General features: G+C 50.4%; 1 protein-coding gene across 1 annotated transcript in view; it reads left to right on the forward strand.

The window, feature by feature from the left end:
* The window catches only part of HK2 (hexokinase 2), a 60,578-nt gene that overhangs the window by 26,026 nt on the left and 7,030 nt on the right, over nucleotides 1-27,522 (forward strand). Inside the window, exons 3-13 of the mRNA XM_037064926.1 lie at nucleotides 8,074-8,222; nucleotides 13,435-13,554; nucleotides 14,163-14,258; nucleotides 15,253-15,352; nucleotides 15,657-15,840; nucleotides 18,495-18,650; nucleotides 19,889-20,122; nucleotides 21,452-21,756; nucleotides 23,709-23,857; nucleotides 24,103-24,222; nucleotides 27,411-27,506. Of these exons, the coding sequence (XP_036920821.1) occupies nucleotides 8,074-8,222; nucleotides 13,435-13,554; nucleotides 14,163-14,258; nucleotides 15,253-15,352; nucleotides 15,657-15,840; nucleotides 18,495-18,650; nucleotides 19,889-20,122; nucleotides 21,452-21,756; nucleotides 23,709-23,857; nucleotides 24,103-24,222; nucleotides 27,411-27,506 (1,709 nt within the window). The remainder of the gene's footprint in view (nucleotides 1-8,073; nucleotides 8,223-13,434; nucleotides 13,555-14,162; nucleotides 14,259-15,252; nucleotides 15,353-15,656; nucleotides 15,841-18,494; nucleotides 18,651-19,888; nucleotides 20,123-21,451; nucleotides 21,757-23,708; nucleotides 23,858-24,102; nucleotides 24,223-27,410; nucleotides 27,507-27,522) is intronic.

Here is a 27,522-nt window from a genome sequence, read left to right on the forward strand (position 1 = left end):
GGCAGGAGGTGGGGAGCATTTACAATGTGTTTGTGCACTGCGGGCCCTTGCCTTCAACCAGGGCAGCTCTATTGGTCTCTTCCTCTCCATTTTGGCCTTTGGCATCCTGTTGCTCCAAATATTTGGAAAACCAGTGATGTGGAAGATCAGATTTCCCTATTCCTTGACTGTGGCAGACACCAGCGTTAACTGACTGTGTGATTTGATCCCTTTAATAACACGGAGTTACCTTATTTCTGAACAAGGGAGTGGAGACTGGCATTGTATTATAATGAATAGCTGGGACCTTGGAGCTTAAGAAGAGGCTGCCGGATGTGGTAGTGACCGTGGTGGGTCCAGGCACATGGGAAACATGTGCCTTGGAACCCGTGTCTGGAAAAGTTAGTTTTGGGGGATTACCTACCCAGGACCGGGAGGTTTATCTTTTCAGTTCTCCTCTTAATTGGAGTCCATCCTGTGCACTCTCAGAGCAACCTGTGGAGGTGCCCTAGCAGGCACTGGAAATCTAAAGGATAGACAAGGTCTCTCAACCCACAGCCACCCAGTGGAGGAAAAACAGAATATTCAGCGTGGCCGCCTGGTGCCCCCTGGAATCTTCCTATTTTACAGGGTAGGTAGGGGGTCCCTTTGGGGACATTGAGTTATTATAAAGTCACTTCAGGAACTCAGTGTGAATGGATGGCTATGTGTCTTTGACCTACATCAAAGTTCAAGGCTGCATGCCTGGGGTATTGGGTGACAAGGAAGGGCTGATGCCCCAGTGGTTGGATCTAACATGGCTCTCAGGTGACCAGCCATCTGATTTGCCCAGGACTCTCCTAGTTTCAGTACTGAAAGCCCCGTGTAGATCCGGGGCCACCAGAGTGGTTGGCCACCCTACACGGCCCTGGGTCCCTGGTCTTCATCACCGCCCAATGCGAGTGTATCTCGGCCCTAGAGCCCTCATCTGCAGTGCTACTGGCCTCTGCTTGGAAACACAAACCTGACCTTCTGCTCAAATCCAAAGTCCTTGGCGTTGGCATTTACTGCGTCCTTGTAGCCATGTCGTGGGAGCTCTAGGTTGTAGCCACGCTAGATGTGCCATTCCTCAAGCAAGCCTTGGACTCCTGTGTGTATTTCCTTTTCTCTCTCTGGCAACTTCATATCCACCCACTAAGGCCTGGCGGTCTCTGTTGCTCTCAGAGCAGCCTTCCTCATCTGAGCAGGAATAATCATTCCTTCTATGACGGGAGCCCCCCAAGTGCCTGGAATTTATTTATTTTAAAAAACGTGTATTTATTCTTACATGTTTAAACATCAGTTACCTTCAGAGCACTCTCCATTTGATGCAACACACCTATTGAGACTTTTTTCCACTGTTTTTGCTCAAAACAGTGTTTGAATTCATCAATTCTAATGCCTTTTAATGCTTCTGCTATTTTTTTCACCTCTTCCACATGGGCAAAACATTTCCCTTTGAGAAACAAAAAACTGGGAAACCAAGAAAAAGTTGCTGGGGTGAGATCAAGTGAATAGGGAGGGTGGGGCATGGGGGTCATGCTGTTTTTGGTCAAAAACTGCTGAACACTCAGCACGGTGTGGGCAGGTGTGCTGGTAAATCACCCATCATGAAATGGGCACACACATTGAAAGTCTTCAGAAAATTTCTTCACTGAAGCCAAACACGGCCTCTCACAATAACACCAGGTGGCACACTGATACAGATGGGTTCCTAAAACACTCACCTAGAGGGGTTAACCTGTACTACAAGGGGCCCGCCCTCCAGAAGATAATTCTGGTTTTTGGGGGAGGGGTTCCCTCTCTTATAACACTCCCATCCCTCTACTTGCCGCGTGCGTCTAACTGCTCCCTTTCTCCCTGTCCAGCCAGGGACAGGTAACTGTCTCCAATGCTCAGTGTCGAAATAACTAATCACAGAATGGGGGAAGTATTTGGCTGGTGCATCGTAAAACAGATTCAGTGCTTGACTCTCAAAATAGTGATTTTTAAAACATTTTTTATGTAGTGAACTCCACTCTCAACTTTAAACAGAATGAAATCTTTTGTATTGAACACCATCTGTAAGACAGTGAAGAGCAGGAAAAAGAAATAAAATTGAAGTGAGGAGGTGAGAGGTGAGACTATGCCATAATTGGCCACCTGTGACCTTCACCAAGGCGGACCTTACCACCTTCAAGGATCTCTAGACTCTGGGAATGCTGCACAAAAGACACTTGTTTAAAAGGAGCCTTCTGGAGCCTGTGGTTCTGGAGAAGTCACTTTAGTCACCTAAAGAAGCCCTGGGGTGAGGGGCTGGGCTCTGGCCCCAACCTTAACCAGGCAGAGCACTGCCACTTCTGAGCACAGTTGCCTTCGCCCAATGGCCCTGCCGCTTACAAGTACAAAACCAAACCAAACCTGTTTGCACGTCACTCTTACAGTCGTGGCTGGCACACGCTCCAAGTGCCCAACGAGAGGGACAGGTGGAGATCTATTTTAATTAGTGGCAAGTACCTAATGATTGAAAATAGACCCTGTTAGAAAATTCAAGTGGCCCTTGCCCCTCACCCTTCCAAAATTGCACATTGTCAGGTACCTGCCACCTGTTAGTGAGTGATATTGCCAATGCTGGAGTACGGCCTGCTCAGATACAGGACAGATATTGTATCAACTGAGATGACGGTGACTGTCAAGTTCAGGCAGTCAGTCAAATGCCACTTGAGTCCTCCTCAGAGACAGGTGAGCTCCCGGGAGAAATGGAAACCCCTTTATCTTGCTGACCTTATGGGTTTGTTAAGAGCCTCGCTGAAAGTGGGCAGAGTGGTGGTAGTTCAGGATGGGAAATGAGTCAGCACGGCAACCAACAACCTGAATCCGAACTGCTGGGCGGCCTGAGGGTGGGTGGCAGGGCCTAGCAACGCTCCCGTTGCCGGTTCCTCCTCGCTGTGGGCCGGCACCGCTTCTCTGAGCCCTGTTTCCTTTCAGCGGAGAGTTGGTACCTTTTTTCTTTTCTCTCTTTTTTGATAGTTTATTTTTTATTGTATTTTTCCCCTTGCTATTTATCCTCCTTATACCCTCTCTTTTCTCTTCACTATTTTTGGAGGGGGATAATACTTTCAATTAGAAGGACCTTCAGCTGAGAGGGTTTGGAGAGTATCCAGTAAGGCGGGGACAGAGGTTTGGCAAAATTGCACGAGTGGACACCTAATTGTGGCCATGGTAAAAGCTTGCATCAGTGAGCTTGAGTAGTCCTGTCAGTCTGGGAAGGGCGTGTCACCTCTCGCCAGAGGCTTTTTGTATGCCACCTCCCACTCAAGTCTGAGAACATTTGGCCATTCAAATGGGCCATGGTCGCTGATAAAGATTAGGGCCTCATTGCTTTCATTTTCACCACTTTATGGCTTATTTGCTTCCGTCCTGGATTCAGCGATAGGCCACCCTCGGCCTCCAGGAACCACGGGCGTAAGAGGTGTGGGTGTGGTGTAGAGAGGCAGGCATGGGGTTTAGGATCAGCCAATAGTTGTGACCCCTGAATGACCTTCACTAAGGGACTCATCCTGTGAACCACAGTGTGACTTCTTCTGACACCCGGGCCAGCTTGGAGACTGCTGGTAACCTCGGGGTTCTGTCCTCTTGGCCTCATGAGCAAAGTGTTCCTTATTTAAGGGTTTACGACGTTCCCTCCTTGCTCACTGCACTAGACAACGCCACTGGAGACTCGAACCAGGGTTTGAATCCTGGTTTTCTTCCCCATAAAACTGGGATTGTAATGCCTGACAGGGTTGTTGGAGTTTAATGAGATGATGTTGATAAACAAAGTGATGGTCACTTAACAAATGTTAGTTTCTCGTCCATTAAAATCTTCTGCATGTTGGACCCCAACTAAACCTCCCTCACACCTGCCCGTCTTCCGTGGTTTAATCATCGCAAGAATCCAGATGCCGTTGAGAGAGTCTGACTCCGTCCTGGGACAAGGGAGAAAAAGACAGGATTCTGAGCTTCAGTTTTTGCAAACAGTCAAGTGAAGTAGAAGATGAATTTGATCTTTTAAATAAGCCTATGGTGAAACTTGCGTCCTTTATGTTAGCAGTGGTGGTGACCGCATCTAAATCAGAGGAATCAGAGAGATTTAGAAAGAGTGGTGAATGGATGTAATCCTTCAGAATTTCTTGAGAGACAATATAAACCAGAAATCGCAAATATTTTGACAACATAAAAATTAAACATTTCTTACATGGCAGAAATACCACAAACAAGATGAAAAGACACATATCGCTGGAAAAAATAATTGCAAATATACAACCAACAAAACCATTTTCCTTAATATACAAAGAGCTCTTTTAGGTTATTAAGAAAATAATAGTTTTTTTAAAGGCAAAAGATAAATAGAAAATGCACACAGAAAAAAGAATTTAAAAGGCTAGTCAATAATTCAAAATGTCTAATCATATACAAAAGAGAGTAACCAGCCCTGGCTGGTGTGGCTCGATGGATTGAGCACCTACCTGTGAACTGAAAGGTCCCCAGTTTGATTCCCAGTCAGGGCACATGCCTGGGTTCCTAGCCAGGTCCTGTCTCCAGTCTTGGGGTAGGGATTGGAGGGTTTGAGAAGAACTAGGAAGGGAGCTACGTAGTCCAGAGAAGGAATAGTAATGATGACAATTATCGACAACTTATGATGTACTCATATATTCACATGTGATGTGTTCTGTGTTCCATCGACACTCCATGAGTCCCAGGAGAGGTCTGCATTGTGAGCCCTGCCCTCCAGGTGCGGTTGCAGTGCTCAGAGAGCACCTATGCGCGCATTGGGACTGAAGTCTGCCCGACAGTCTGTAAGGTGCAGCTTGTAGCTGCCATTCCATGTGTAGGGATCTGTTTACTGAACCAAGGAGTCACCTTGAGATTTAATTCCAGGAATCATGGTGCCGAGCCTGCCTCAGAGATCATGGACTTTGGAAGGAAGACAGTTCTTGACTGCGGTAGTCATGCTCATGGGTACCAGTGGGGACCCCAAGACCCAGGAATTATTTATAAAAAACTGTGTACTTATTCTTTACATGTTTAAACTTCAGTCACCTTCAAAGTACTTTCCATTTGAAGCATACACCTCTTGAGACATTTTTTGCACTGCTCAAAACAGTTTTTGAACTCTTTGATTTTCATGCCTCTTAGTGCTTCTGCCGTTTTTCGTTTCACCTCTTCCACATTGGCAAAACGTTTCCCTTTGGGGACTTTTTTCATCTGGGAAAACAAACAAAAAAGGTTGCTGGTGTGAGATCCCGTGAATGGAGGGGGGCATGAGGGTCATGCCGTATTTGGTCAAAAAGTGAACGCTCAGTGCAGTGTGGGCAGGTGTGCTCATAAATCACCCTTCAGGAAACAGGCAAGTGCATTGAAAGAGTCCTCCAAAATAATTCACTGAAGCCAAACATGGCCTCCCACAACAACACCAGGTGGTATGGTGATGCAGATGAGTTCCTAGAACACTCACCTAGTGGGGGAAGCCTGTACTACCAGGGGCCCACCTCCCGGAGAAAATTGGGTTTTGGGAGCTTCCCCATGTATTTGTACATGGTGCTGGGGAGGAGGGATGCAGAGGAATGTCTGTTTTGGTAGAGTCTGGAAAAAAGCAAAGATGACATTCCATACTGGGGACAGAATTATAAACAGAAGTTTATTATTTGTGGTTTCCCTTCAGACCATTAGGAAATACTGCTGCAAAACCTCTGCTCTTGATGGAGCTGAGCCTCTCCAGTGAACTGAGCAGGGCTGGCCTGGAATCATGACGAACCAGCAGCAGAGCCCCAGCCGCCTCAGTCCCTGGTGGCTGCCGATTCAGCGGATTGCATGTGTCCTGGCTGCAGAGTGCTGAGGCAGGCAGTTCATCTTTGATTTTCCTTTTAATCCCTTACGACAACCACCACATAGCTTTTCCTACAATCTGGCTGAGGTTCCAGTGCCCGGGGAGCCTCAGAGCTGGAGTGCCTGGAAAAGTTGCCCAAGGCCATGAGGGAAGCAGAGTCACCCCAGGTGGGGTTGAGGTTGTCCCAGCTCTCTAACAATTGTAGCTAGTAAAGCTGGCAGGGTGGGTGGCGGGGGGTGTCTCCAGATGCCTGGGAGGGAACAGAAAGTTTGCGTCCCTGTGCCGGAATGCTGCAGTCACTGGGGTAGATTCCAGCGGCTTTTCTTGGATGGGTCTCTTCAGTCTCCCCTCAGCAATGTTGATTTTTTTAAAAGATTTTGTTTATTTCCAGAGAGAGGGGAAAGGAAGGAGAAAGAAAGGGAGGAAACATGGACTGGTTGCCTCTTGCATGCCCCCAGATAGGGACCTGGCCTGTAACCCAGGCATGTGCCCTCACTGGGAATCAAACCAGCGACCTTTCGGTTTGCAAGCCAGCACTCAATCCACTAAGCCACACCAACCAGGGCTCAATGTTGGTTTTACTTTTCAGTCTGAGAGGCAGCCCTAACATAAGGCCTGGAAGGCTCAACTGTGGGTATCATGCAGTGTTTGCCGAAAGCCTGGATGGAAAGTTTCTTTTACTTATTGAGTGTGTCCTAAGTTCTTGGCACTGAGAACTAAAGTACTTGGCTGGGTGCCCGAGGCACATTTTCTAGTTTTTCCCTCACAACAACCACACAATGGATGGCATTCCCATTTTAGAGATGAAGCAGCTGAGGCTCAGGCTCAGGCTCAGGAAGTTGCCATAGCCAGAGTTCTGACATAGGTAAAGTGGGCTCTGGTTCTGACATTCTCTGTGTATCAGGCCACCAGACCACAGTTGCGTGGAGGCAAGTCCCCACAGACTCTTGGGTGGATGATTTTTGCCCTCAGTTGCCCCTCTGGACTGTAGGGGACGTGGGGAGTGCCCTCAGGGAGCCGGGCAGACGTGGCTTTTCTCAGGGCCTGAGCAGGAGCTACTGAGGGGACCTGGGTTCAGAACAAACCCTGGACGCCGTTCACCTAGAGCATTTCTCTGACCCTCTGACCCATTCCACCTTGTTTCTGTGACAGTTTCCCGTTGGGAAAAGGGCTGTGTTGACAAACATGCCCATCAGTGAATCCCCAAGGGAATAATCCGGTATCCCTCTAGAAGATGTGTAGCAGGGCAGTGGAAGACTGGCGCAGCCATTACTGGTGGAGGAGGCTGCTGAGGGGACACGCCCACCTCCTTCCCCCAGCCCTGGCTCTGGCCTCTGCGTGTCTTCAGCGCATTCATGCTGTGTCATGCACGGAGCTGTCCCTGCAGCCAGCTGTGTTACCGTCGACCCGCTGCGTATTTTCTGTCTGCACTGCTTGTTTCTTGGGGGGCAGGGACTTCGCCTTCCTCATGGCTCCTGAAGATCTCTCTCCACTTGTGTCTGTGGAGATTCCCTCTCGCTCTGCCTAAGCTCTGGGCTTGTTTGAGTGGGAGGAAGAGACTGGCCTGACTCTTGTCTTACATACTCTTGGGTCACCATTCTTCTACAGCTGGATAAGCCTAGAAGATTTTTAAGGGGCACCTGCTTAGTTTATTTCCTAGACCCATTAATTTATGGCCATTTGGATGCTGGTCCACTCCCTCACAGTGCTATCACTGTATGCAAACATTAAAAGTGAATTTTATACAGGGATCACAATGTGGCCACAGGCCCAGGGGCCCACAGGCCTGCGGCAGTGTGCTGGGTGTCCTGAGGGCATGGAGAACAAAACGGAGGCATAGACTTCTGGCAGGGAGCTGGACAGGCCCCGTGAGCTCGATGGGGACTTGGCTGGGAGCCCCTGGGAAACAGCTCTGTGTGTGGGGGGGGTGTTCCATCATGGGTGTGAAACTATCTCATTGTTTATGTCAATTGTAAAAGTAATATAGAAGTGCTTAGCATTAAGAAAAAGAATCAGACAACACAAAAATGTGTATAGAAAAAACTACTAAGGCCCACTGGACGGCCATTACCAGAGACGACCAGTGTTTTTAGTCTCGTGGGTTTTAAGGACTCAGTGGGTATCAAGGACTCCGTTTATGGCAGGACTCGTGGCTTTTCAGTCTTGGTCTCCGTGAAGCAGTTTGATCTCATCTTTTCTGCACTAATAGTGGCCCTTCCTGTCCGCAGAACATGGGGAGTTCCTGGCTCTGGACCTCGGAGGGACCAACTTCCGTGTGCTCTGGGTGAGAGTAACCGACAACGGTCTCCAGAAGGTCGAGATGGAGAACCAGATCTACGCCATCCCCGAGGACATCATGCGAGGCAGCGGCACTCAGGTCCGAACCTTCTCCCAGAGTGGCCACCGGGGCTCCGGGCCCCACAGGCACAGGCGCGGCTCCTCCGCTGTGGTCTGGAGGGAGGGGACCCCGGCCGAAGCTGGGATTTTCTGACGTCTCTCTGCACAGTGAAACCCCTCCATTCCTGGGAGCCGAGGTGGGGCCTCCATCAGGAGAGATGTGCACGGGGCAGGGAGCAGGGGGCATGCGCAGGAGGCGCTGGGGTCTGGGCATCTAGGAGCAGGAGGAGTTTTGATTTGCCCTCTCTTTCGAGGTCTGCTCGTACGTGCTGATTATTGAGGAAAGCCCGCTGTCAGGGGGCTGGGCCATGTTCCCAGACACCTGGTTGTTAGTGGTGCTACGGAATGGCCAGTCAGTAGAATCCCTGATTGTGGTTTGACCCTGCCACGGCCGCTGGCCATTCTGCAGCCCCTGGGGCTCACAGTTGTTATCGTAGCATTACAACGGAGACCCCGCCCCACTGCCTTTGTGGTTATGTGCACTCTGTCTTCTTGACTCTCTAAAGTAGAAGGGGTTTTGCACACAGAAAACATCAGAATCCAGCTTTGGGGAGTCTGTCCCACTTGTTATCTCAGTGGGCACCATGTGCTTCCACATTGGCCCCAAATCATGCTCAGTCATCCTCATATTTCGGTGGCTTCTATGGCCATGTTTTGTACTTGGAATCTCCACAATAAAATACGTGAATGGGAGGGTTGCTGGTTCGATTCCCAGTCAAGGCACTTGCCTGGGTTGCAGGCCAGGTCCCCAGTAGGGGATGCACAAGAGGCAACCACACATTGATGTTTCTCTCCCTCTCTTTCTCCTTCCCTTCCCCTCTCTCTAAAAATAAACAAATAAAATCTTTTTAAAAAATAAAATAAGTGGTTGGAGAAGAAATGTGAAGTCCAAGTAAGAATCTTCTCAGTAATAGTCAGAAAAAAACGAGCAAGGATGGGATTGTCTTCAAGGTGGTTTCCAAACATGTACTGAGCACCTGCTGTGCACTGGGCACTGATCCTTGTTGGGAATTGAAATCCTGCTTCTTTTGCTCTAGGACTTAAAGCCTGGTTGGACCAGGGGAGCATCCCCTGTCCCCCCAGAAAGCAGTAATAATATGTTGGTGGGGGGTGAGTAACCATCAGGGGGAGAAGCTGATATGTGTGTCGGGCTAAGCAAAAGCACTTTTATGGACTTTCTCATTGTATCCTCAGACGAGCCCTAGGAGGCTGGGTGCTCCTGTTATCTCCACTTTATAGATGTGGGATTGGGCTTTGAAAGGTTGAGTGACCTGGCGGTAGATCACAGAAGTGTGAGGGGCCAGAGGCAGGACACAAAGCCAGAGCCATATGACCAGAGCCTGTCTGTGTCTGCACAACGGTGGGGATGGGGATGGCCGGTGGCTCCAACCGCTCTGTAGGCCGCCTGACGTGGTTCACACGAGGGGTGCTCCCTGGAACTAGGCCATGTGGTCCTGGGGCTCTGCTACCTGCCCCTGCTTCCAGAGTTGGAGGCGCTCCCTGAGGGGGCTGGTTCTCTTGCAGACATGAGATCCTGTGGGGCAGGCCCTTTGGGGGTTCTCCCTCTCAAGAATTCCCCCAGGAGAGCCCTCGTACAGAGGGGGTACTCATTGCCGCCACACCAGAAGTACCTGTCTGGATGGTGGGTGACAGCCACAGGTCCGGCCATCACTCTCTGCACGTGAGTGTCGAGGGAAGCTGGTGTCTCTCCCTTTCACCTGCTGTGCAAAATCCTTCTTGGGATGTTCTTTCTGCTCCTTCTCCAGCTGCTCCCAGTCCATGGGTAGCAATCACTGAAGACATCCCCACACGCTGGCATTGCTATAGGGATCACTCTCGGCCCGAGTGCCAGCTCTTCTTGCTGTGTTTTGTGCCCACATGCACTCAGTAAAACAATGAATGGAGGAGGTGAAATCCAGGGCTTGGAAGAGGCCTTCTCACTGTGTTGTCCAGTTTTACCCACACCAGGCCACCTCCTGGGAAAGAAGCTGTGGGCTGCAAGTAGAACATGTGGGGGAGATATTTTTAGACCCTCACTATGTCCTTGGGGGTGACCCGAGGGTAAACCTGTTTTCCTTGTTTTAATGCTGGGGCTGGAGCCAGGGGCTGAGTCTTGGGGACTGAGTCTTGGGGACAGTGAGCATTTTTGCTCTATCGAGGTTGTCCCTAGGGCCAGTATACCCAGATAGGTGCAGTGTTTTAGTCCAAATTAAAAAGAAAATCTATGAGACCCATCTGGAAAAAAACTGTGAAACTATGATGAAATGAAAAACGTTTCCCATAAATGGAAAAACGCTACCAAAAATGACACATAAAGAAAATGAGAACGCACGGGGGCTTATTTCACCCTAAGGAAGGGAAATATCGATGCGCCTAAATGCAGCAGAAAGCAACGTGGTGAAAAGACCGGAATCACTGGTGTCCTTTCCTCTTTACTGAAGGCATCAATCTTTTTACTGGAGGAAAACAAATGGATTTTAAAAATAAAATTTAGTCAAAATCAGGATGAAATCACCAACCCCCAAACTTGCAGAGGTGCCTGAAGAACAGTGAGCCTGGGCAGTGTGGGTCCCTGGACAGAACCTGTCTCCGGTGCATGAACTTCCACTCGAGAAATTGTAATAGCAGCCACTTTCGTTTTTTCAAGTGTATCTCATGGGAAGGGAAGTGAGCATATTCTAAGACCAATAAGGACAAAGAAACATTTCATAACTTTATAAAATGATGCCCTTTGAGCTTTTTATGGCAGGAAGGTGTTGGCTGTTTCTCCCAGGATCTTATCTTTAGTTCCTCAGCTAACAGAACAGGAGATAGCCTTTTAATTAAGCAAGCAGATGGTCCCCTCTTCCACTTTTATTTTTTTAAAAGACTTTATTTATTTTTAGAGTGAGGGGAAGGGAGGGAGAAAGAGAGGGAGAGAAACATTGACCAGTTGCCTCTCGAACTCGCCCCAACCAGGGACCAGGCCCTCAACCCAGTCATGTCCCTCACCAGAATTGGCCTGGCGACTTTTTGTTTGTGGGACAGATGCCCAGCCAACTGAGCCGAGCCGGGGTTGGGCTTTACCACGTCCAGAGTGGTGTAGGCAGGTTCTTCGAGCCCAGCACTGTCCAAGAGAACTTTTCACGGCCAAGAACAGTGGGACTGTTCTTTGTCAGCCTGTGCAATACAGTAGCATGAGCCACCTGGGACACTGAGCACTTGAAATGTAGCTAGCACGACCGAGGAAGTGAATTTTTAATTCTTGAAATTCTAATAATCTAAATAGCCACAGATGGTCAGTGGCTCCTGTATCAGGCAGGGCATTACTTGATGCCCCGTCGCTGCCTCTTTTGGTTCTGCCTGCCTTGGGGGCAGGGCAGTTGGAAAGGGAGCAGCGATCAGGGCTGGGTGGGGGGAAGCCACTTTGCTTTGATTTCTTCCAAAGCTCCCCTCCCCCATCTCTGATGATTGGCCTTACCTCTCTACCTGGCTTCTGTAACTTTTGGGGGGATAAAGACCATTTGCATTAAAGATCATTTTGATTAGAGCACCAGGAAGAAGGTGCTGGGGGTTTGCTTAACTTTGTCACACATTTTGTCTCTGATCCACTTTCCAGCAGAACAGAACTTTCTAAATAGATGTTGGAAGCCCTATTTATGTATTAAAATACGTGACCTCTGCTCAAATATGTGACCCCTTCTCTAATTCACCTTAGCACGTGTGCACAGGTGAATCTTTTGGTGAAAGAGCCCTGACTTTGCCCTTGAGATGGTTTTGGTTTAGAGATTGGAAGTTTCAGAATCAGCCGAAGTGCCTTTTGCTGGCGATCAGACGGAGGGACAGGATTGGGAGGGACAGGACTGATGCTGGAAGCTGGCCCCCTTCTGGATGGGGGTGGCCTTGTCTTCCTGGATTCCTGCCACTGAGATACCCGCAGACACCTGGGGAGCCAGTGAGCCTCTCTACCTAGCCTGCCACTCCCCAGCCTCTCAGTTCTTTTAAAAATGCAAATACTTTTTGTGGTTTAGTGCAGTGGGTTTCTGGCCACTGCCTCAGGATTGGCTGGAAGGCCCTGTCCCCACAGTTTCTGATTTGGCAGTTTTGAGTTTGGGCCTTAGAATTTGTGTTGGTGGTGGTGATACTGCCAGTTCAGGACCACACTTTGGGACCCCTGGTTTGGTGGAATCTTCCTCACTTCTGCCTGGAGAGGAAAACGAATATGGTTCTGCTGTAGCCCCCTGGCTTTTCATTCTGACATTTGGTCGACCTGGCCCTTGGAATCTGCTCGGTCTCTTTGGCCTCTGCTTAAGTTTTGAACCAGAAAGCCCTGGCCTCAGCCTCTCAGCATCTGGAGAGGCCAGCAACTTCCTTTTGAGAATGCTTCAAAGAGGAAAGCTGTGGAACCGTGGGCTTTGAGATTGATCGCAAGCCTGGGCAGTTGCGAATACAGCTTATTATTAGGTGTAGGACTTCTCCTAAGGCCCGCGAGTCCCGCTTAGCATAGTCATGGTTGTGAGCCTGCCCATCCACAAAATCCTATTCATTTTCGGTGCTTTTCATGGACTCACTGGGTGTTTTATCTTGAATTTAGAAAGCAAAGATAACTTCTTTGGTTTGCACCCCCCAACACACATACACACAAGAAATTAGTTTTCTAGAATGGAGAAAATATATAGAAGTTACTTGTTTTTGTTAAGTCCTGTCACAGAATGCCAACAGAGAATGCCTCACCCACTCCCCCAGTCCTGGGAGACAGGGGTGTTACATTGCTACTGGGCATGAGATGCCCTGCCCTTTAACTGTGCATCAGTGTCGGGGGCGGGGGGATGTGTGGACAAGGCCACCAAAGGAGGCTCTGTTGCCAGGGCATGCATCGACTCTGCTTAGCTCTGGCTATGATTTCCCCCGCCTCGTGGGATTATTTTGATAGTGGTATGGACACACGGTTTAAGTGGAAGACGGTATGTAATGAGCACTAACTGGCAGGAAGTTAGTTGAGCCCTTATATGTACTGACTTATTTAATCCTTTGGTAACCCTGTGAGGTCAGGTACGACTGTCATCCCCCTGTTATAGACTGAGCCCATAAAGACTTCACAGGGGATACACACCTGGCATGCATTCAGCCAGTTTCTTTCAGAGCCCAAAGTCCATGCTCTCAACTGCTACCTTCTGCCTCACTACTCATCTTCCTGCGTTGTGTGCCCTCAGCTATTTGACCACATTGCTGAATGCCTGGCCAACTTCATGGATAAGCTACAAATCAAAGACAAGAAGCTCCCCTTGGGCTTTACGTTCTCGTTCCCCTGCATCCAAACGAAACTAGACGAGGTAAGATGAGTTCTTCAGACACTTTTGCTGCTTCATCGTTTGGGCTGGGAGGATGAGGAAGAAGTCTGAGCCGCCTGCTGCTGTGGGGTCGGAGGTGGCTCTGATGGTTGTGTGGACGAGGTTTAAATGTTGAGAGTTCTGTGCTTTTGCGGGAGTGGGTGTGGGGGGTGGTGAGGAAATGTCGGAGAGAGGGGCCTTTCCCCTGCCCTTCAAAGGATGACACACACTCCCACATGCACATTGTCCCTCTCAGAGAAGCAGGAGTGGGAAGTCAGTCAGCAGCTCCTTTGGTCCTGTGTTGTGACAAAGATCTTTGGAGGAAAGACACCTGACGAGTTAAGACAGAGGTTAAAGTATCTGATTTTGGCGGCTCTCTAGCTGCTCCTTTTCACTCTGGGGGGAATTGATCATGGAGAAATCATTCATTTAACTTCCTTTCTGGGACTTTGATGGGGCTTGGACTTCTTCCTAGACTAGTGAGGAAGCAATACACACATTCGAGTGTGGCTTTACTTTAGCGCCATGGTAGGGGGCTCCACTGTGGTTGTTTGACGAGTGTGGTCTGAGTTTTATGAGGAATTAATGTTCAGTCCTTGGTCCTCTTCCAGAGTTTCCTGGTCTCATGGACCAAGGGGTTCAAGTGCAGTGGTGTGGAAGGCAAAGACGTGGTTACTCTGATCCAGAAGGCCATCCAGAGGAGAGGGGTGAGTAGGGGAGGCAGGAGCTTGGGGTCTGGAGGCTCTTATGGGTCCACTCTGAAGTCTTCCCCAGTCTGTCCTCAACACAGCATGAGGGCCTTTTGTTGTTCTTAAAGTGAGGTTTTCCCCCCTTATTTCCTGCTGTGTTTACCCAATAATGTATTTATTCTTTCGAGTTTTACTGAAATGTAATTGATATACAGCTCTGTATCAGTTTAAGACGTACTATATAATGGATTGATACATATACATTGTAAAATAATATCTATACCAAGAATTTTATAAACGACTAGATTTTCGTGGTCCCAGATGGTCATCATGGATAAATATTCTTAGCCTTGGTGCTAGAAAAACTCCCCAGTTTTTTTTCTTTTTAAAAAAAATTTATTTATTTTTATTTAATTATTGTTCAAGTACAGTTTTCTGTCTTTTACTCCCACCCCAGCCCACCCCCCCAGTCTTCCCCACCTCCCTCCCATTTCCACCCCTGTTAGTTTTTGTCCATGTGTCCTTTATACTTGTTCCTGTGAAAACTCTCTAGTTCTTAACCTGAAGATTTGAGCATCATTTTCAAGTAGGAAAGTTGGGATGATGTTGGCATTAGGGTGGAATGGGGTGGAGAGAAGACAAGATAAGGGTCGCAGAAGAATAAGACCTTTGGGGAGGGAGGGGGGAAGAGAGATAAAGAAGAAAGAGGAGGAGACCACAATGGTGACGAGATGGGCTGTTCTTTGTTCGGTGATGACTATCAGCTGGAGCTCGGGGCTGCTGTTGGGAAGTTCTCCCCAGTGAGGAGCAGCAGGGTGGGGAGTGAGGCGTGGCTGTTGGACTGGCTGCGGACCCACTTTCCAGCGATAACCTTCTTCGGTTTTGAGTGGGGTTAGTTGGGAGGCAGCCCTGTTACTCTCGAGCTGTGTGTCTTGCTGCTCTTTCTCACCATTTTCCCATCCATGACCTTTGTGTGATAGTGAAGGTCAGGTCTCTCCTTTTATTCCTGCAGGACTTTGACATCGATATTGTGGCTATGGTGAACGACACAGTTGGGACCATGATGACCTGTGGTTACGATGACCAGAACTGCGAGATCGGTCTCATTGTGGGTGTGTGAGCACTGGGTGTGAGGGCTGGAGCTGGCCGGTGTGTGGGGTGTGCAGCAGGGTCCCTGGCCTGGGTGTTCCTTTGTACTTCATAGTGGAAGATAATGGTGTGGTCACTTTGGAGGACCCAGCCAGTACTTGTGGAATTGGGGGTGTTAGCAGAATGGATACCCCAGGAGTCTGCTCTGAGGAATCCCAGTCACCCCAGGAAGTGCCAGGATGGTGGGTGGCGGGGCGAGGGGGAGATGGGTGCCGGTGAGGGAGAGGATGGTTTGGGTGCGCACTGAGCAGCCCTTGTTTCGGCCAGGCACGGGCAGCAACGCCTGCTACATGGAAGAGATGCGCCACATTGACATGGTGGAGGGCGACGAGGGCCGGATGTGCATCAACATGGAGTGGGGGGCCTTCGGGGACGACGGTGTGCTTGATGACATCCGCACTGAGTTTGACGAGGAGATCGACATGGGCTCCCTGAATCCTGGGAAGCAACTGTGAGCAGAGGGCTTGGGGCCTGGGCTCAGGAGTTGAGTTGGGGCGTGACCAGCGCCAGGGGGTGGTTCTCATTTTTGCTTTACAGCCTTATACCTCGCAAAGGCTGCCAAGGTGCTCATTGGTTATGGGGATTTGTGCTTATTACATGTGTTGTGACTGTAAATTTCTGAGCGAGCTCTAAGAAAGATAGAAAAAGCAGACATACCAGGTAATAATTTGGACTGGCCTTCAGAACAATAGTTTTAGAAAGTCACATTCTGAGTGTTAAGTGTGACCCTGCTCCTTCTTTCCGCCTTCAGTTTGTAGGTTGCCCTTAGAAACAGTTTGTGGGCCACATAGAAAATGGCTGAGATTTGGGTCTCCAAGGACCCCTTTTGTAGCCCCCACCCATCACTGTCCAGACGACAACAAGGCTGTGATAGATGGCCCCCAGTGACTGGCGGAGGCTCTGACTCAGAGTGCGCTGGTGTTGCCTGGGAGCTGGGCTGACCCCACGAGTCCCAGTGCCTCTCAGCCCAGCAGTACCCAGACCCAAGGCCTTAGGACAAGTTGGCCAAGGTGCCTCCTTGGCCCCCTTCCCTGAACCTGTGGCCCAGATGGGGCCCTGGGGTGAAATGTTGGAGGAAGGGCCCTAACATTTGGACCCTGAAAGTTACATTCTCCCCCCTGGCCAGACTTGGTACTTAGTTACTTTTAGCTCTTACAAAACATTCGTTCACTCTCACAAACATTTGCTAAATGTTCCTTAAAGATCTTGAAATAGGGGTTGCTGCAAGCTTTGAGGGCAATTACAAAATGTTTTGAGCAATTCAGGTCCTCTCTGGTCTTGTTGCTGGGCCTGGGCAGGACAGCTTGCAGAGCTGGTCTCTGCCTGGAGAGGAGGATCCAACCCTGCAAACCAGCTCGGCAGGGGAGCCTGTTTCTTTACCGAGACAGTCCTTGCTTCCTCAAGGACGCATGGTTTATTTAAGGCACAAACTTTCTCACATGTGGAAACGAGAGTCCATTTGCTTGTAACTTTCGTAGGAACGGACTGGCTGTGACTGCCATGCTGGGGAGGAATTTCTGGACTGAAAATCACTTCCTCAGTGCCTGCGTCAGTGAGGCACACCCACACCATTCCAAGAAGCCGTGTGCCCTCTGAGGTGTCAGAAGACAGAATTGCTAGCCCAGCCTTCACAACCCACCAATCAAACCAAAGGCTGGAGGGACATAGGCCAGTGTCAGCTGTGGTAGCCCCAAAGTCATTTTGGGGCTTGAGTAGGAACTTTTTTGATTCTTTATATGTTTCTAAATAAATACTTTCCAAGTGTAGACAGAAACAAAGTGTTTTAAAAAACTGGAATAAGACTTAACAACGGCCCACACTTCAGAGCCCCGCTGGACCCTCTCCTACTTCCTACAGTACCACCTCTTTCAGAGAAGCCGGCATAACAGACGCATGAGTTCTTGCCATTGAAGGGTCTGCCTCCCAGGCAGCTGGCTGCGCGGGTGCGTGAACCTTTCAAATGCACCCTATGCTTAAGCAGTTCAGCCAGCTCTCTCTCCACTTTGGTCTAATTCTGCCACACTTGACCTTGGGTCTTGAGCAAGTCACTTCCCGAGGGCCCAACTTCCTCTCTCATAGATAGCACCAGGAGAAAACTGAGTCCCTTCCCCACCCCTGCTGCCAGCCTCCTTGAGGGAGCCTGGCATGGTTAGTGTCTGCGGGCCCTGGGGGCCTCCTCTCCCCAGGACCCAGATCTTTTCTGAGATATCAAGTAAGGGTATATACCCTTCTTTGCCAAAATGAATTTGTGAAGACTTGGTTTCTCCTGTCACAAACTTGGAGACAGAAAAGACTGTCTTCGAAAGAGAACAGTGCCATCTAGTGTTGAAGAAATAAATTACCCGCGGGCCCTCTCAGCTTGGCGCTGGCCATTCTTAAACATGCCTTTATCTTATCACTTGCTCAGAAACTTCCAGCACATCTCACTCCCATATTCCTGAGAGACTTTGTGGCATTTTGAGCCCTTTCTCAACTATTCCAACCTGCCCTTCTAATCTTGCCCTATCACCCCTCCTCCCCCACCACCCCTGGTGGTTTTCACATTTTTCTTAGGAATCTGCCTGCAAGGGGCCGGGGCCAGAGTGTGGCGGTGAGATGCTGGGCCTACACTGCCATTAACTTTCACTGCCAGCTACAAGTAACTTGTAACTTTCATTATAAGCCCCCCCCCATTTAATTAGAGTGACCTTCTTTTGTAAATAAATATTGAGGTTAATTGTATATTAAATTTCATTTTCAAAAACCACTTTCTTGCTACAGAAAAACAATTTTTTTAAACTCCAAGTAACTTACTTTTCCTAAAATTTAGACTATTCCAGAATTTCCCATAGTTCTTGGATGCCTGCTAATGGCCCATCCTTACCCATGGTTCAAGGGCCACCTGCCTGCAGAGACAGCCCAGCTCCCTGGCTCCTCCAACCCTGCCCCGGGCTGTCACCTCACACACCTTCTTCCCAGTCAGTGCCACTTAAGTGGACGCTTCCCTGTGCATCAGCCTCTAACAATTGTCGAAGTTTAACGTGTGTGCAAGTTGCCTTCACAGGACCTTGTGAGTTCACGGACACTAGGGACTTCATTTGTTTTCTGGTCTGTATCTTCCTGCAGATTTGAAAAGATGATCAGTGGGATGTACATGGGGGAGCTGGTGAGGCTGATCCTGGTGAAGATGGCCAAGGAGGAGCTGCTTTTCAGGGGGAAGCTCAGCCCCGAACTCCTCGCCAAGGGCCGTTTTGAGACTAAAGACGTCTCAGATATTGAAGGGTAAGCTTCGGGTTCCTCTCTGTTGACTGAAGAGTGGTCAGGAAGTTGGGGGATGACCCTTGGCACTGGCCCTTGAGCCCTCAAGTGTGGATGGCAAGAGGGTCTTGCCCAACATGGGCCATGCTGGCCTGTGGCTTGATGTCACTTACCAGATAGTCTCCACTCCTGTCTATTTGGAGCTTGTTGACAGCCAGAGCGATTCATGGTACTGCGACTGACGGACCTCCAAATGCAGAGACATCACACTCACATTCCTGCTTGGCCTGGGGTGGGGGCGGGGGCTTGGCTTAATGCTGGAAACTCCCAGTGGCCCTTACTGACTCCTTTGCTTCTATTTCCTTTGGTGATTCTCAGAAAGGCTCCATTCTCACCCCTGCTTGGTTGGCCCCTGAAATATACCTGTCTGGTTCCATTAGGTTGAGCTGAAGCCTGCATTTCATGGAGCAACAGGGGTGGGGGTGAGGGTGGCCTAATTTTTGTTTTTTAGTTAACCATATCCAGAGTTGGGCTTGTTTTTTGTTTTTGAGACTCCCACTAGTGGCTTGAGGAGGCCCTGTTGGTCCAAGGGCCGGACGGTGGAGAGGAGTGATTTTTGGGTCATGGGAGCAGTGAAACAGTCCGAATGACCGAAATGGAAACTCTTGAAGGAGTTGTGAGATGAAAGTACTCCGATTTGTGAGGCACACAGTTCCCCTTTATAAGAGCGCCACTCTCGTAGCACCAGCCCGTCAATGAGCTGATGCGGTGCCTTCTCCCTTGTGGAATACAATGGACTCTGACTGCTTTCTAGAAGGGAGGGTGGGCTCCAGGGCTGGTTCGCATGGTCGGAGGTGGTGGGTAGCAGGGACACCAGTCCCTCTACCCCAGGGCACATGGAGACACACAAACTTACACACACACAACTCTGTATAAAGCCCTGAGAACAGGAACTTACCTAGTTTGTGCATGAGTGCACGAATATTCATTTTTCTCATCAGGTCAGGAAAGAAAGGCGCCTGTCTGCATCTGTCTGTCTGGGGGAGGAGCCTTAGTTGTGTTTCCTCCTCCTCGTTCAAACCCCCCCTTACCCCACCCCAACCCACCCGCGCTGGGCAGAGCAGTGAGGTGGGTGTCTGCCCTCACTGAGAGATGGTGTTTGCTGAAGCTGAGGGGTTTCCTTATCAATCCATGCCCCTCTCTCCCCACTGTGGCCAGAGTGGATTGGACACATGCCTACACATGGTCTTTCTGTTTCCTAGGGACAAGGACGGCATCCGGAAGGCCCACGAGGTTCTGGTGCGGCTGGGCATAGACCCGACACAGGAGGACTGCGTGGCCACTCACCGGATCTGCCAGATCGTGTCCACACGCTCAGCCAACCTGTGCGCGGCCACCCTGGCCGCTGTGCTCCGGCGCATCAAGGAGAACAAGGGCGAGGAGCGGCTGCGTTCCACTATTGGGGTTGACGGCTCCGTCTACAAGAAACACCCCCAGTGAGTCAGCGTTTGGGGCCCATGGGGATGGGTTTCCCAGAGCCCTGGGGAACTTCTGACAGGCTAGAGAGGGGAGACCCCGGAGACTCTGGGGGCCAGCTCCGCTCTGCGTTCTGGGGTGGTGGAGATGGGCTGTGGAACTGAGCGTCTTTGCAGAATGAAAGTGGCCAGCGGGAAGTGGGAGTCGGGAGGGTGTCATTCTTGGTGTGAATGGAGGTGATTTCTGAAGCCCACTGACCCCCAGGGGCGGGGTTTGCTCAGAGCTCTCCTGGCCACTCGGGGCTCTTGTTTCACGCTCTTGTTTAGGAGTTAGTGTTCGCTTGTTTCTTTGACTCTCAGGGTTCCCGATGGTCCCTTCAGGGGCTGTGTCCTCTGCCAGGGGCCACCTCAGCCTAGGGGGTTGTCGGCCTCTCTGGCTGACCTGGGTATGGAACTGATCCAGCCCTGCCCTTCATGTTCTGATCCCTCAGGTCGTAAGTGCCAAAACATACAAATTGCAATTGGGACCTGGAAGATACCTGTCTCTGTTGTGCCCACTTGTCCCATCACGTGCACCTATTATGGGTGGCTGTCTGCTCAGTAGGCCTTTGCGGACTGAACTGGTTGATGCCAAAGGTCTCAGCCGTCCCACTCCCTGGCCTCCTAGTCCCGTGCTTCAGACACTTTGAAGTGCACACAAATCACTGGGGCATCTCACTAAGAGAGAGGCTGGTTCTGATTCACGAGTTCTGGGTTCAGCCCCGTGGCGCTGCGGACCCACAGATCACAGGGGCGAGGTCCTGGAGACCATGGCTCAGAGCAGCCGCCACCCAAGAAGTTCTTGCTGAGCATAGCTGTTCAGGCATCTTTGGCGTCTTTTGCAGGAAATGGCCAAAGAAGGGCCAAAGTCCAGAAGAGTGTTTCAATTTTTTCCATTTTGGGTCTTTCCCAGGTGGCATCTAATGAAATGAGTAATTAAACATGAATAGTAGTTGGTGTCAGACTCACCTGATTCCACTGTGCTGCTCCAGCAAAAGAATATATGGGGCCCAGGAGCTGTGGGATGAGGGAGTCCATGTAACTTCCTGCAGGAGACAGTGGCTTCCTAGAAGGGTCCTTTCCTTTCAGCAGGCCAGCTGGGACCCAGCCAGGGTGGACACAGTTGAATATGTGAGCTTTTGCACAGTGACCTCTACCTTGGGAAACAGGAGGGGGGCTGTTCAGGGCAGCATCTGCTTCTGCAGGCGCCTCTTGGTGTTTGCACTGAGGTGGTGAGCAAACGCCCCAACCATTGGCGCCATTGACGCTAGCTGTGGACACTCACTTCTTACCCCATCTCGGTCACTACAGTTTCGCCAAGCGTCTTCATAAGACCGTGCGGCGCCTGGTGCCTGACTGTGAAGTCCGTTTCCTCCGCTCTGAGGATGGCAGTGGCAAGGGGGCAGCCATGGTGACGGCAGTGGCCTACCGGCTGGCTGACCAACACCGAGCTCGGCAGAAGATCTTGGAGTCTCTGAAGCTGAGCCATGAGCAGCTGCTGGAAGTCAAGAAGAGGATGAAGGTAGAAATAGAGCGAGGTCTGAGCAGGGAGACTAACGCCATTGCCACTGTCAAGATGCTGCCCACCTATGTGTGTGCCACCCCTGACGGCACAGGTACGTGGCAGAGCTACCACCTAGCTCACCACTGTGGGCCTTTGTCCTGGTGTTGACACTCTGGGAGGACTCTGTAGCCTTAGCATTGAATGTTTGCACCAGAACATATTTCTTCAGCTGTAGTACAAATGCTCCTCAACTTAGTAGGGTTCCATCCCAATAAACCCACTGTAAGTCGAAAATGCAGTTAACACCCCTAACTTGCCGAACATCACGGCTTCACCTAGTGCTCAGAACACATCCAGACATTAGTCTACAGCTGGGCAAAAGCATCCGACACATTGATTACGGCGTGGGATGCTGGGTGTTTACCCTGGTGGTCGCCTGGCTTGCTGGGAGCTGGAGCTTACTGCTGCTTCCCAAGGTCACAAGAGTATTATACCATATGTCACTGGCCTGGGGAAAGACCAAAATTCAGGGTACAGATTCTACTGAATGCAAATTGCTTTCACACCCTTGTAAAGTCAAAAAATCGTTATCCGCCCCGGCCCATGTGGCTCAGTGGTTGGAGCATCATCCTGTAACGGAGAGGTTGCAGGAATGATTCCGGGTGGGGGCACATACCTGGGTTGCGAGTTCATCCCCATCCTAGGCACAGGCATTTGCAGTTCTCGGTCTGGACGCTTCTGGTCCCGGTCAGGCACAGACGCCCGGTCCGCGTGAAGGAAACCAACCAGTGCTTCTCTCACACTGGTGTTTCTCTCTCCCTTCCTCTCTCTGAAACAGCAAATGAAAACATCCTTAGGTGGGGATTAAAAAAAATCATTAAGTCAAACCATCCTAAATTGGGGACCATTTGTACAGGAAATTTATCAGAGGAAGCCCGATCAAGGCTTCGTCTGATAAAATTTGAACACCGATAATACTTACTGAATGCTTACCAAGTGTTGAGCACTTCTCTAAGCGTTTAACACATTTCAGTTCATGTAATCTTCACCTGTTAACAGAGATCGGTTTTCATGGCCGACACAGAACTGAGGCACGGAAATGAAGAAACCTGCCCCGGTTCACCCCGCTGGAAAACAGCAAAGCTGGGATTCCAACCCAGGGATTTGGGTTCCAGGGTCTGTTCCTATGCCCTGGGTCAGGGTTTGGCACGAGAAGGCCCACAGACTGAATCTGGCCCACCATCTATTTTTGTAGATAGACTTTGTTTTACACAGCCATGCCCGTTCGCCTATGCACTGTCCGTGGCTGCTTTGCATTACCTCGGTTGCAGCAGAGACCGGCTTACGAGGCCTGAAATGCTCACCACCCAGCCCTTCACAGGAAAATACCACGGACCCCTGGTCTACGCCACACAGCCAAAGAAATGGCGGTTTTTCCCAATTCACAGGAAACGACCATTGAGCCTGCCAGTGTAAGGCAACGGGCACGCGTTCCAGAGGTGGAGTCTGGGACTCTGTCCTGGCTCCATCCTCTCTGGTGGCTGCGTGGCCCTGGGCAGGTGACTCAGCCCAGCCCGGCCAGGTCTTACTTCCTCCTCAGAGGGGAACGCACCCCCCACCCTGCAGGCTGCCTGACGGTTGCGTGAGCGCTGCGTGAGGCATGAAGCCTGTGGTGATTGCCCAGTGAAGGAGGTGCTTGACTGTCATTCCTTCTCTATTCTAGAACCTAACATAAGGTGGTATTTCACTTAGCATGAACGGCAGGTTTGGGTATTTTTGAGTGTGCCGTGTCATCCTTGCTTTTGTTCTGCAGAGCTCATTGTGACTGGTGGGTCCCTGCCACTTGGACTCATCTGAGAATCACTAAGGAGCCAGCAGGCCTCTCTGGTCCCGGGATCTTATCTTCTTTACTGTTAGCAGGAGCTCACAGCCCATCTCCCCTGAGGTTGTCGAGGGCCCCCCGGGAGATCTCCCCATTAGGGGACAGTGGCTCAGACCCTGTCACTGTCTGATGTGGTCAGGTGGTGATGCCCCAGTCATCATCTCCCTGGGTTCATTTTCCAGAGAAAGGTGATTTCCTGGCTTTGGACCTTGGGGGCACCAATTTCCGGGTCCTGCTGGTGCGTGTGCGGAACGGGAAGCGGCGTGGGGTGGAGATGCACAACAAGATCTACGCCATCCCGCAGGAGGCCATGCACGGCACGGGGGACGAGGTGAGGCAGGCGGCACCTCTGGGAGGGACCCCAGTGGACACCCACTTTTCGCCTGGGAGAAGAGTGCTTTCTCTGTTCACCATGGTCCTGGGGAGGGCTGGGTGGGCCAGGACCAGGGCTAGCCTTAGGATCACACCTGATCTGGTGTTTCTCCTGAGTGGAGGCCCCACTTGTGCCCAAGCCTTGCTGGGGGAAGCCTGCCCTGGCCAGGGCCCTCTCCCTTAGAGCCCACCTTCTCCCCGCAGCTCTTTGACCATATCGTCCAGTGCATCGCCGACTTCCTCGAGTACATGGGCATGAAGGGCGTGTCCCTTCCCCTGGGCTTCACCTTCTCCTTCCCCTGCCGGCAAAACAGCCTGAATGAGGTAACAGGGCCTTTGTGGAGGGCTCTCTTAGGGGCTTTATTGACTCTATGCCAGCTAGAGTTTGGAGCAGGAGAGAAAGTTGAGCTGAGAGGAGGAAGAGAAGGGCAAGAGTGACCAGTCGTGAGGAGGGACCTGTCAGTAGGAATGAGTTAGGTCAGAGCTGGTGGGGGGTTAAACAGGTTGGCTCAGTGTAATAATCAGTCTTTGGGATGACAATGGTGATGCTAATCAAAATTTTAATCAACAACTAACATTTTAAAGCACTTTATGCCAGGAACTGTGCCAGGTTTCCTCCCTGCATTATCTCATTTAACCTCACAGCAACATGTAAGGTGGGTTTTGTGTACCCATTTTGCAGAAAGAAAAATAGGTCTTTAGAGATTTGCCAGCTATCAAAACCTGCTGTTTCATAGGTTGCAAGACCTCGACCAGTTCGGGTAGCTTGGGAGAGGCTAAGCCGTGATTTGAATTCTAGCTTTCTAACACCTAAGCCCATGCTCTCAGTTAAGCTCAGTTGCTCCTGAGGTTTTAAGTCCAGGGCATTTTCATTCATCTCCTGTCATTCAGGTGCCCTCGCTCTCCTTTAGTCTCACCTTTGCTTTTCATTCCCTCGGATGCAGGAGCGAGTGTGGAAGACTAGAGTTCTCAGATGTGCTGGACATGGTGTGTTGAGAAGTGTCAGAGCTGAGTAGGTGATTCTCGGGGATGACCAGGGTCTGTACTTGGTACACTAGGTGTCAAATTACTGTCATTTAGCGGTTGTTCTCGTCTTTGTTGTTGTGAAGCTTATGCGCAGAGCACAAGTGGGTACTGTGCTGTGAATGGGTTGCCAGGGCACCGAAGGCACAGTTCCTGCTTTAGGTTCTCGCACACGAACTGCACTGACAAGCTCAGAAACCCAGAGCTGCCGTTTGGAATGTGGCAGCGGTGCAGCATGAGAGCCCTGAGCACGTGTGGTGTATTCTGAGGCCCCATCTGTGGGGGGCATGAGGACCCCTTGCATCATCTCAGGCAGAAGAACGAGTCAATGGAGGAGGAGGACAAACAGGCCTGCTGTGTGGAGAAGGGTGCGGAGGTTCAGGGGGCTCGGCCCAGTGGCCGGGAAAGGCCCCGTTCTCCACAGGGCTCCTGGAACAGCAGCCCTCAGTTCGCTCAGCTGAGCTCTGCAAATGCCTCCCACCGCTCCCCTCTGAGAGTTAGGTTCACCACGGGCCCTACGTGGTTAAGGTTTGGGGACGTCTTGTATTAAGAGCCCTGCCTAACAGTTTCCCCCAATATCTGTTAACGTCTGTCTGGTGTTAACTACTCCAGTGTTGCTTTTAGCTTTTCCAATTTCTTTGTCTTGACATATACATATTTTTTTTTTTGGTGTTAGCGCATTGGGTTTTCAGAGCCTTCACATTTGCATTGATTTGGCAAAGGGAATTATCAAACATGTGGATAGATATTTATGTGATATTTGATGAAACATTACTTACTATTATAACAAAGACATGAGAAACAAACCTAATTGTTCCATGGTCAGGAAATAATTAATAAATTATGAGCCATTCACTGCCTCGTACCAGTGACTAGTATTTTGGGAGAAATTTCAGTGGTATGGAAAAATACTGGGGGTAAGACTAAGACTAAGACTAAAATTTGCTCCTAAGACTAAGTAAATTTTTTAAAGAAAATGTTATTTTATGCTACATAAACATATAAAAATACAGTTAATAAAAAGAGAAAAACAATATACTCCAGTGTGTATACTCCCAGGCTTTTCTTACTAAAATATTTTAAAACAGACACTGTTTTACTTTATTTGTGTGCTGACATGTTATATGTAGATTTATATTAATCTGGTGGCCCCAAGACACATTAACTGTTTCTGCCTGAATTGTAAGAGCATGGCCACGTGTTCTGAGTCTCTACAAGGACCACGTGTCCTGTCCAGAACTATAGAAATTCAGAGCCAGCGAAGCCGAAGCCAGGCTCTGCTTCCGCCGGATCATCCTGCCCATGGGAAGCGCGGTCGGCGCTCTGGCCCAGCGGTGTCCCCGGCCGCAACCAGCTGGTGGCCTCGGGCAATCTCCCCAGCTGTTGGGGACTCTGCTTGTCTTAGCTCCCCCTGAATACTGTTATTTGAGCATTTTGTAAACCTGAGAGCGGCCCAAACCCAAAATTTCATCAGAGGTGTAGAGCTCATTAGTAGACAAGCGAGTTGGGTGCACAGAAGCGCTCGGCTGTCGGGGCGTAGGTGTGTAAACCCGGGCTCTGCCGGATGGCGCTTTGCTTTTCTGAGGCTCCCAGGATCAGAACGCAGTGGGGCCGGTTCAGGCTGACGAGCGGCACCAAACTCCTGGGCCGTGAAGTGCGGGGCTGATGGGCACAGACAAGCAAGGGAGGCTGGAGGAGCTGTGTGAGCTCCCGGGCAGTGAGCGCACAGCCTGTTTGTGGTTTGGGCGACCCAGCAGGGGGTCTGGGTGTCCTTGACCTTTGTTTCTTGATGGGACCAGGAAACAAAACCATTTCTTTTGAACATGTCTCTCCTGTTCAAAGCCACTATGTCGTCTGCTCCTGGAGGGCCCCATGACATGGCAAAGGGCCCCATTAAAGGTGAGAGGACTATGGGGGCTCCAAGGACCCCAGACTGCTCCCCTCACTGGGGCCTTGGTGATGCCCAGCTGTCACCCCAACTAAGGGCAGGTCACTTGTTCACTGTATACTGGAGTTTGAAAGTTAAGAGACACACACGGACCCCTCTGACATAAATATAGGGCGGGGACAGGGCCAGCTGCTGTTCCCAGTGAAGAAACAAGCATGCAGAACTTAGTTCCTGGCAGGGGCGGTTGTGTGCTGTGTGTGGCCCGTCCAGTGGAGTCTGTGGGCCTGGGCCTGGGTCCTGCTCCATTTCTCCAAGCTGCATGCCTTGGGCAGGGTACTCCAGGGCCACAGTTACCTGTAAAAGGGGTATGAGAATGAGAAATACTTCACAAGTTGCTGTGAGGATTAGATGACGTAACACATGAGCTGTGCTTAGCTTACTACCTGGTACATTGTAGGCACTCAGGAAATTCAAGTGGGTGAAGCCAGTGTAGAGTCATTTGTGGGTGAGCTGATTGGTTACCGGAGGGATTCTGTGGGACCTGAATAAGGGAAGCACTTTTCTGACATCCTCCTCATCACTGCTCCTGTGTGGTTTTTAGAGCATCCTCCTCAAGTGGACGAAAGGTTTCAAGGCATCTGGCTGCGAGGGCGAGGACGTGGTCACTCTGCTGAAGGAGGCCATCCACCGGCGCGAGGTGGGAGAGGCATGGC

This window comes from Sturnira hondurensis, unplaced genomic scaffold (genome assembly GCF_014824575.4).
Source record: "Sturnira hondurensis isolate 20B ecotype Veracruz unplaced genomic scaffold, ASM1482457v3 Scaffold0015596, whole genome shotgun sequence".
Taxonomy (NCBI): Eukaryota; Metazoa; Chordata; class Mammalia; order Chiroptera; family Phyllostomidae; genus Sturnira; species Sturnira hondurensis.